We start from the raw sequence: 10,896 nt of genomic DNA, 5'->3' as shown, positions 1-10,896 counted from the left end.
TAGTGAAAATGTCTCATCAATGCATATCCTTGTAAAAATGTCTTTAAATTTCAAAAAACTACAACTCCTATAGTGTAACATGAACCCACCATTAAATATGACTTAGAGCATACCTATAGATTTACCTTATTTAACAAAGATATTTTCATAAAAAGCATACTAATATGATGTCATATTTGACCATATAGACTTGAGAATTTTTTTTTCAAATAAGAGACAACAAATAAGACGTTGTGAAATGTTAAAAAATAAAGTAATTTTGAAAGCATGGAATTAATACTAGCTTCCTCTTCAACATAATTTCAACCCTCCAAATCCATTCTTTCTGGAAGCAAGATCTACGTATAATGGAGTAAACGCGCACAGAGCAGAACACAGGTCCGATCCAGCCTTCTCCAGAGCATCAAATCGGTATGCTGCAGCCTTAACAATAGTTGTGGTTTTCGGATTCATCATTTTGAATTTATAGGTTGAGTGCAGTTGAGCTCTCAGCGTTGCGATTTCTTATCTGGGTGTTTGTGGGTTTAATTCTTTTGTTTCCGATTATTTACTTTAATAATTTGGGTATTTATGTTCTTTTTTCAATGATAATGCTATGGGATGCGACGAAATATCCGCTTATTGGGTTAAACAGAAAATACCCCATACTGGCAGTATGTATAGTATTTACTAGGTATACTACAGTTGCAGAGAACTCATATTCGGAAGAAGAAGATAAGTTTGTGGACAGAGCCTCTGAATTGTTACAGCAATATGGATTCAACAACAGTATTCTTGACCGTTTATTATCTCCCACATTATTAAATCCTTCCTTAGGCGTTAGGGTTTTGGAAAACATCCATAGAGATGCAAGGGTGGCTTATGGTTTTTATAACTGGGCAGAGGATCAAAAGGATTTCGAGCCGACTATTCAATGGAGGTGTGTTATTATTCACATTCTGACTAAAGCTAAGATGTATAATTCTGCAGAGACTGTAATGAAAGGTCTTATAATGGAGGAGGGGAAGGATGAGCTACTGGTGTTTGAAGGATTGAAGGAAACTTACAAGGGTTGTTATGTAAGCTGTGGTGTGTTTGATATGCTTGTTAAGCTGTATGCTCAGCTGGGTATGGTTGAGAAAGCTCGGCGAGCATTGGGTTTGGTCAAAGGCTGCGGCTTTATGGTCAGTGCTTTGGCTTATAATACTTTTCTTTCTGCCTTGTTCAAGTCTAAACTAGTGAATATGGCATGGGAAGTGTATGATGAAATGGTTAAAAGCTCTGTTTCACCGAATGTTTACACATATAACATTTTGATTCAAGGCCTTTGTATGGATGAAAGATTGGATAGAGCGATGCAGTTTGTGATTGAAATGACGGAGAAGGGTTGTTTTCCAAATGTTGTTACTTACAATACCCTTATCAATGGGCATTCTAGGATTGGTAAGATTGAAAAGGCTTTTGAGCTATTGAACATGATGCAGAATCAAAGTTTAATGCCTAACACTGTGACTTATAATGCTCTTATAAATGGACTTTGCAAGGAAGGCAGAGTGAAGGAGACAGGTCAGCTTTTAGTTGAAATGAAAAAGAAGGGTTTAACTCCTGATAAAGTGACATACAACACATTGATTGATGGATACTGCAAAGAAGGTGATATGCATGAAGCTCTTACACTGCATACTGAAATGGTATGGAAAGGACTTTCACCAGATGTTGTGACTTACACTACTCTCATCGATAGACTTTGTAAAAATGGTAGTGTACAAAGAGCAAGCGAGTTCATGAATAAAATGAAAGAAAGAGGTTTGAATCCGGATGCTTTTACATATACTGCTTTAATTGATGGATACTGCAAGCAAGGAGATATGCAAGAAGCTCTTGAGGTTCAAAAGGAAATGATGGATGAAGGATTTGTTCCTTCTATTGTGACATTTAATTCTGTTATCAATGGATTTTGTTTGGAACGGAATATAAGGGCAGCACAGAATGTTTTCAATGACATTTTGGAGAAGGACTTGGTCCCTGACACGGTAACATATAGTACATTAATTGATGGGTACTGCAAGTGTGGCAATATGCAAGAGGCATTAAGTCTACTAGATAAGCTCGTTGGAAAAGGTCTTGTTGCAGATGTTATTACCTACTCTTCACTCATTCAGGGTTTTTGTAAGGAAGGAAGACTAGAAGATGCCTCCAATTTTTTTGATAAATTGCTATTGATGGGTTTGAATCCCGATCAGTTTACTTACACCACATTGATCAATGGACACTGTAGAGAAGGAAACATACAGAAGGCATTTCAGTTACATAGTGAAATGATACAGAAAGGCCTGTCACCAGATGTAGTCAGTTACAGCACACTCATTCATGGACTTCGTCAGCAATCTAGGACAAAGGAAGCAAATCGACTCTTGTTCAGAATGATGTATGATGATCTGATTCCCGATGAAATCACTTATGATACTCTGGTGAACTATTGCATGGATGAGAATTTGGAGAGTAATGTGGCACTTATTAAAGGATTATGCATGAAAGGTAAAATGATTGAAGCAGAAAAAGTATTTGACGCAATGCTAGAGAAAAACTCAACTCCTAATGATGTTGCATACAGTGTCCTGATCCATGGACATTGTAAAGATGGAAATGTTCAAAAGGCTTATGGGCTGTACAATGAAATGGTCCAGCTAGGTTTAATACCTAGCATTGTTACCATTATTGTGCTTATTAAAAGCCTTTGCAATGAGGGAATGATTAAGGAATCAAATCAGCTGTTGCGGGGAGTCATGAAAGGGTGCTTGGCTCCCGATGCTGTTTCACGAACAGTTATGATTGAGCAGAATTTTGAAGGAGGTAACATGAGGGAAGTCATAAAAATTCTGACTGAAATGGTTGATGACGGTCTTCTTCCAAATGTAGTTAGACCTCTGCCAGAGTAGTAAGATGGAATCTCCTTTGGTTTGATACTGCCATCACTTCAAAAGCAGATGACCCTCAAAACTACAACAGTGGACGTCCCAGTAAGCATTGCCAGTGGGGCTCCATGAGTTAAAATTGAATCCTACAAACATCATATATTGGTGAGTGAGATGCAAAACTGTGAGACAAACACATCAAAACTTTGTCTCTTCAGAAAATATGATTTGCATTTGAGGTCAATCAAATGAATGCAAGAAGTTGTCATGTCTAAAATTGAGATTAGGCAATTGAGAAATTGTGATAGAGATTGAGAAGTTGTCAAGAAAAAAAACTGAGACAGCATTTTTAGAAGCTGATTGTGTGAGTCATATTCGATTCTTGGGATCATGGTTGGCATAATTGGTGATTAGCAACTAATCGTTGAGTTTTCTAGTAGGGCGATTAAATCCCAGAAAAAATGGTGACTCGGCACTTCTCAAAAACTCGCTGTTTTTTTGGTTTCCCGGCAGATTAATCAGTGAGTTTTTACCTGTGACTCGGCTGTATGATAGACAGCGGCGTTAAAGGCAAAATAAAGGTATTTTTTTGTTTACCAGTTTCAATTTTAGAATTTGGAGGCTTGAGCAGTGGAGAAAAGAAGTGTTCCAAGACATTTTTAGGTGATTCCGAGCTATTGTAGGTGGATTTGGAAAAAAATGTATTTTCAGTTAATTTAAGCAGTTTTTTAGGTTCCCAAGTTTTGAAAAACTGGCCGATTTTTTCCCGAATAAACTTTTAGGGGCTTGGTGAGTTGTTACCAAGTGAGAGTTTTCCAACTATGCATGGGATAACTCTCTAAATACATTTTCTAAAGTATTATGTTCTTTTTCTTAAAGAGTGACAGGAAAGTAAATATCTTATTCTTTTTCCTTGAACCTTCACCATAAATCAAATCGCCACTAGTTAAGAAAACATATTGTCTGCCAGCAGTTGCTCTAGTAGGCCTAACAATTTAATTCTGACAAGCCCCAAGAGGCACAACCCTCAGCTTTTTATTAAGGATGTCAAACGGTTATGCAAGATGAGCACAAATTATACGAAGTAGATACTGCTGCAGGAGCAAAAAGATATTGCATAAGGATCCATATTGGTGTTCATCCAATGCTCCATATGACTAAAGGACATGTTGTCCAAAGGCAAGTTATTAGTTCGGATCTTTTTAGTGCACAATTGTCACTAAATTTTGAATAAACGAAACTTTTCTTTCTTTTCTGGATACGCAAGTTTTGCTTAGCCAATAGATAATGTTTTTCGTCAATAAGAATTTGAATCTGTAGGTATGTCAAATTTACAGCTTCACAATTTAACTCACATTAAATCTTCTATTTAAGTTCCTAATTTTTCCTCCACCAACTTAGTCATTTTTGACACGTTCATGTTGGAGTAACATTTTAAAATATCCAAAATAATGAGAGTCCCATTAACCATAAGCTAGGGATCCAAGTCAATATCCCGGCTGATAAGATCTAGAATCCCATCTCACTCTAATTAAATCTTTTTAGTTTGATTCTCAGTACATTTAATAATACATACAGGTTTGCATTCCAACAAGACTTTTTCTCCCATGAATAACATTTTCAAAATCACACTAGTTAGTTAATGTCTAAGATATACAACTTAGCTAAAGACAATCTAATATGAAGGATAAATTATTACTCGTGATTGATTCATGAAATTCTAATTATCATATACAGAAATCTGGCATCCATAATAAAAATAGAAATATTTTCAAGTACATAAGAAGATTATACTACCACATCGAAGACAAAGTTGAGATTAAAATACTCAAGTATTTAGATTAAAAAACATTCAAGGCTGTATTGAAACTAGCCAAGAGAACAAAATAAAAAACTGTGTGACAAGTCCTTGCGTGAACTTTGCAGCTACTTTTGTGATAGCATCCATATGGAGCTTTAGGGTTTCTTTAGGTAGGTAGTACCGTTGCCCTCTACCTAGCCTGTCATTTTGCATTTATCGCGGGATTTTGGTCAGCTGCTTGTATGGCCTCAGCCACGTTTGGCTCGGCAATTTCTGTTGGTGCCGAATTCATGCCTCCCTCGAGCAAGCATCCCAAGAAATTTGTTCCCAAGGTATTTCACGAGGTAAGTCATCTCCCTCTCAAATTTTATTTGCCATTGCCGAATTTTGACAAAGCTTATGGTTAGATGGAAAAATACACTCTAGTTGGTTACTTTGTGGGTAGAGTCCCTTCTAAAAATTTGTTGAAAGGATGGGTTTCCAAATTTCGGATCCCTCGTGGGGTTCACCTAAATGGTGTACAAAATGTCACCAGAGGCTCCTTTCTGTTGCACTTTGGGAATCCTTCTCATGTTAAGAGAATTCTTAGTCATGACCCTAATTTGTTTGCACTTCACTCGTTTTCCAACCTTGGTTGTGAGACTTTTTTGTCTCTATCAATAAAAAGCTTCAAATACTCGTGTGGGTGGAATTTCCCGGTTTGCCTTTGCCTTTGCCTTGTTGGCCATTTGTGCAAAATATTGCTTAAACGATAGGTAGAATGGTATGCTTCAAACCTAAGAATTTTTTTCATGCTCACCCTTAAAAGAGGGTTTGTGTAGAAACTGACCTTGCCTAAGACCTTAGAGAGTCACTTGAGATTCAAATTGGTTGTAATATCCCTTGCAATTCTGATTTTTTATTTTTCGATTTCTTAATCTAAGAATTTCATTAAACACTTTGCAAACAAAGGACATATTGCAGATCTAAATTTTGATTTCTTTCTAAATGCCAAACTTTAATAAATATGCTTGCAAAGAACTCCAAAATGTCTAACAATAAAGATGCAAATATTTTTGTATTTTTTTGAAACATATAACACTGGTTACAAATGAGAAAATATGCATCTACAACAATAAGACATTAAGGTAACACCTTCTATAATGTTCAATGATATCTTAATCCCTTATAACAAATTCTGATTAGAACTTTGATATAAATCAGATTAAAATGCTTTACAATTGATTTTTAAATTTTTACACATGCCCTAAGATATTCAAATCTATCCTCCATCCAATGCAAAATGAAATGAATAGGAACCTAGAAACCACTCAAGAAATTTGGATTTTACTATAGCAAGTCGCTGTAGCAGCAGCATGTAGAAAATCACTATAGCAATACCTAACTTATTCCTTCAATCATACTCCACAATCTAGCCCTAGGCCACAAATTTGGCACAATGAAAAGACTAATTTGTCTTCTCCAATAGTTGTAACCCTTCGGAAGATCTTTCACCAATATGCTCGAATAGAACACTAGTATGATGTCCTCCCAATACCAAATTCACTAGGTATTTCACCAACTCAAATGGAGGCACACAAAAGAACTTCGTTCTTCAATGGAAAATGTTGAAACCCATGCTCAGAGCTCAAAGAAATCAAATAAGACAATAATGGATGTCTAACAATGAAGCTCTTGTTCTCTATTTATTCTTTTCCTTCACCCTTCTAGAAGGAAATAAAAAAAATTTAATTGCACTCTCTAGAAGCTTCCACCTTCCAATACAATAATTAGTTGTGCTTCTAGAAAATTAAATTAATTAAATATAAAGTCACCTTTAGATTTATTTATTTATTTATTGACTTTAATTTAATTTATGTCTTCTTATTTCTCCACTTAGCCTTCAGTGAATGAAAGGCTAAGAACTCCACTAAGGGTCAAAAAAAGGGGAACATTACAGTTCGCCCTCCCTGAAATTGCTTGTCCTCAAGCAACTTCAGTCCAGGGTGTTGCAAAATCTCCTCATTCTCCCCTGTCTCATCCTCTATCGACAAGTCCTTCCATTTCACTATATATTATCTTATAGTACGCCGCCTCAAGTTCCTTTCCCTAAAATCAATGATAGCCTCTTGCACCAATACCAATTTTCTCTCCTCATTCAAGGGTGGAAGCACTGTAGAATGAACAACATGGTGTCCTAATGCCTTTTTAAGACGTGACACATGAAAAATATTAAGGACTTTGCTCTTTGCTGGAAAATCCAACTCATAAGCCACCTCTCCAACTCTTGATCACCCTAAAAGGCCCATAATAGCATGGCTTAAGTTTCTTGGCACCACTCTTTTTTAGAGTGTACTTGTGATAAGGCTACAACATCAAATATATCATATCACCTACCTCAAAAGCTCAGTCCTCTTTTGATCAGCATACTACTTCTGTTGATTCTATGACTTAGTGATATTCTCCTTAAGAGCCTTTACAATGTCCTGGCTCTCCTATAATAAGTCTCCAACACTGGGCACTCTACTATTTGATAGCAACAAATTGAGTGTCTCATATCCATATAATGTCATAAATGGTGACATCTGGATAGACATGTGATAAGTGGAATTATAACAACACTCGCATAGATATATCCACTTAAGCCAAGCCTTCTACTGCCCTACTATGTAATTCCTGAGGTATACCTCCACCCATTTGTTCACTATCTCTGTTTGACCATCTCTCTAGGGTGGTAGCTGGTACTTGGAGTGAGCTATGTCCCACACAATCTGAACAACTCTTGTCGGAAGTGACTCATAAACTTGTTGTCCCTCTCATTGACGATACACTAAGGTAAGCCATGCAACTTGAATACCTCTTTGAAGAATAAATATGCCACCTACATAGCAATGTATGTAGTAGCGATTGGGAAGAAGTGGGCAAACTTCGTAAGCCGATCAACAACATATATACAATCTCTACCTTGAGCTCTCGATATTCCTGTAATGAAGTCCATGGACAAACACTCCCACTTCCTGTCAAGAAGCGGAAGTAGTTGAAGTAAGCCAGCTAGGTAAGAGTGCTCCTGTTTATTCTACTAGCAAGTAGGACACTCTCTAACATACCACAACACCTCGACTTTGAGCCCTTTCCAAGAAAAAAATTCATGAATCTATTGGTAGGTTTTGTAAAAACTTGGATGTCCTGCCATAGGTGAGTCATGATAAACTCTCAACATTGTCCTCTTCACCTCTAACCCTGACACCCAAAAAAAATTGCCTTTGTAAATGATGAGCTCATTCACAAGGGTGAAATCACTATTCTGGATTGATCCATCTATGAATCTCGATGCCCATGTATCCTTTGCATACTCTACAAGGATCAAATGTCTCCAATCCTCTGATATATTTTTCATCAAGCTCAAGTGAGGTCTTCATGACAAGGCATCTGCTACCACATTTTGTGTCCCCTTGAAACAGGTAATATCAAAGTCATATGTATGTAATTTACTTCCCATTTTTGTTGCCTGCCATTAAGATCTTGCTGCCCGAGGAAATGTTTTAGGCTATTCTGGTCGGTTTTTATGTCGAATTTGCTACCCGCTAAATATACTACCTGAATTTGGCCAAAGCATGCATTATGGCCAACATTTCCTTATCATAAATGTTGAAGCTTCTCTCAGGCTCTCTAAGCTTCCTACTCTCATAAGCAACCAACTGCTTGTCCTACATAAGCACCACTCCAACACCTTCGCCAAATGCATCACAATGCAACTCGAAAGGTTTACTGAAATCTAGTAATGCTAGCACTGGACAAAAAGTCATCAACTCCTTGAATTTATCAAAACACTCATGTGCCTCAAGAGTCCATAAGAAAACCCCCTTTCTCATCAAGTATGTCAAGGGTGTTGCATGCCTAGAATATCCACTAACAAGCATTTTGTAGAACCCACACAACCTAGGAAATCCTCTCAACTATACTAGAGTAGGCCACTCAATAATAGCACAAATCTTTTCAAGATCCATGTGTACTCCTTGAGCATTGATAATGTGACCCAGCTATAATAACTTCGGTAATCCGAAATCACATTTGGACTCCTTTGCATACAAGGACTCCTTGTGCAGAATACTCAACACAGTGTCTAAGTGTCGCACATGTTCATCCCATGTCCTACTATACACCAGGATGTCATCAAAGAAGACTAACACAAATTTTCTCAACTAAGGTTGAAAGACCTTGTTCATTGTGGATCGAAAAGTAACTGGAGCATTAGTTAGCCCAAATGGCATAACAAAAAACTCAAAATGGCCATAATGACACCTGAATGTTGTCTTCTCTATATCAAATTCTCTGACTCGGATCTGATGATAGCCTGATCTCAAATCAATTTTGGGGAAAAAACATGCTCCATGTAACTCATCTAATAACTCATCAATCCATGGGATGGGGTACCTATTTTTGATAATCTTTTTGTTCAGGACCCTGTAATCTATGCACATTCTAAGAGTTTTATCCTTCTTCTTCACCAAAACCATAAAAGAAGCGAAAGGCAACTTACTTGGTCTAATGTGTCTCATAACAAGTAGTTCCTTGGTGGTTTTCTCAATCTCATCCATCAATCTCTTTGGATGCATGTAGGGTGTGATCATGATGGGTTTAGCACCCTCCTTTAACTCAATAATATGTTCAATACCTCTATTTGGAGGTCTACCTAGTGGTATTTCACTGAAAATATTGTAGTGCTTGATTCTTAGTTCATGTATGTCTGGGTGATATTATGCTTTTTGTTGCCCCTGTGATGGCATTAAAGTGCAACGGGTTGCCCACTCAACCTAGTCATGTCTCAACAAGCTCTCTATGGTCTACAAAACATGATCCTAAACCCATTGTCATGAATGGCCTTAAGTATATGGGCCTTCCCATCTAGTTGAAACTTCATCTCCGTATCTCTCAAATTGAGAGTGAACTCTCCAATACCATGTAGCCAAATCATGCCAAGAACTAAATCTATATAATCCATGTTAATGACATTAAAAACTCCTTTGAAATCAAAGTTGATGATCTTTAGGGGCAAACCTATAATCTCCCTATCACATTTGAGGATGTAGCCATCAGCTACCCTCACTCTCAGACCCACAAACTACTATGTTTGTATTCCACGCCTTTCAATCAACCTGAAATCAATAAAATTATGAATAACACTTGTATCAAGAAAATTGATAACTCATTGACCAGCCAATACCCCTCTCATCCTTAATGATCTCTCGTGTTGTACACTAGTGAGATGGGCCTCCTTAAGTCTACACTTAGTCTTCTCATCGCATGTAGCCATTTTGTTCAACTTTTCATCATTTGTGCCGCCCTTTTCTTCAATTGATTCCTCATTTTCAGAGTGCTGGTCCAAATTTTCAAAATTAGAGTCTTCATAATAAACCCACATAACCTTGTTTGTTTTCCCATTTGGCCTCAAAGGACAATCATAGTTCATGTCATAGGGTCCATTGCAATAAAAACAAAGTTTTTTCTTCCTTAAATCTCTCTATCCAAAGGAGCCAGTGATTTAACTTTATTTTCAACCTTTGTTTCATTCCTCTTAGGATTCTTGAAGAATGGTTTGTTGTCTTTGCTAGATGATGCACCCTTTGACTGGAATTTATTTACTCAAGTTGCTTTTTCTACACTTCTAATCTTCATAATCACTTCTTGCAAATTGAATGGATCAAAGTCTTTTACCCAACCCTTCAGTGGTTCGGATAATCTTTCAATGAACAAAATAACCAATCTCCTATCTCAGATATCGGACACCATAATAGGTAGCCTTTGAAAGTCACTAATGAAATACTCCAATCTATCTGTCTGTCTTAACTGTGCCAACTCCTTGAAGTAGACTTATGTATCCTTCTTATCAAACCTCTCTACCAACCTATCCACAAAGTCCTAATATGAAGTCACCTAATTACGCTGAAGGGTAACCATCCCATAGTACCACCAATCATATGCAACCCCCTCTAAATGTAGTGTGGCATATTTTATTGCCTCCACTTTTGTCATAGGTCTTAGTGCTAATACGGTATTGAGCTTTTGAATCCAAGCTTGCATTGTCATTCTGCCACTACCATCAAATGTAGTTAAGGAAAGCTTCCCTGTAGCACTCTTTAATTCATTATTCTAGCCACGAGGTCTCCTATCCTATCTTGATGTCCTATAATGCTCTCTCCTCATGTTAACAAATTGCTCAAA

The 10,896-nt window shown here is 37.1% G+C and overlaps 1 protein-coding gene across 2 annotated transcripts; it reads left to right on the top strand.

The window, feature by feature from the left end:
- The first annotated feature begins 250 nt into the window (after positions 1-250).
- On the top strand, positions 251-4,153 carry EMB2745 (Tetratricopeptide repeat (TPR)-like superfamily protein). 2 transcript variants are annotated; one of them, XM_089828830.1, is made up of 2 exons: positions 251-411; positions 635-4,153. In XM_089828830.1, exon 2 carries the CDS (start codon positions 954-956, stop codon positions 2,916-2,918), a length of 1,965 nt encoding a protein of 654 aa, XP_089684956.1. In that variant the 5' UTR covers positions 251-411; positions 635-953; the 3' UTR covers positions 2,919-4,153. The 2 variants fall into 2 exon arrangements, with proteins under 2 accessions (XP_089684956.1, XP_089684955.1); XM_089828829.1 differs by lacking the exon at positions 251-411 and having other exon boundaries at positions 448-4,153.
- The last annotated feature ends 6,743 nt before the right edge of the window (positions 4,154-10,896 follow it).

Source organism: Cupressus sempervirens, chromosome 5, assembly GCF_028749045.1.
Source record: "Cupressus sempervirens isolate cs-2001-9-10 chromosome 5, ASM2874904v1, whole genome shotgun sequence".
In the NCBI taxonomy this organism is placed as follows: Eukaryota; Viridiplantae; Streptophyta; class Pinopsida; order Cupressales; family Cupressaceae; genus Cupressus; species Cupressus sempervirens.
The sequence above is the reverse complement of the archived record's forward strand: the minus strand, read 5'-3'. Positions and strand labels throughout refer to the sequence as shown.

Coding starts and splice junctions, on each gene's coding strand:
- EMB2745 (XM_089828829.1), top strand. CDS start 585: ATGATAATGCTATGGGATGCGACGAAATATCCGCTTATTGGGTTAAAC.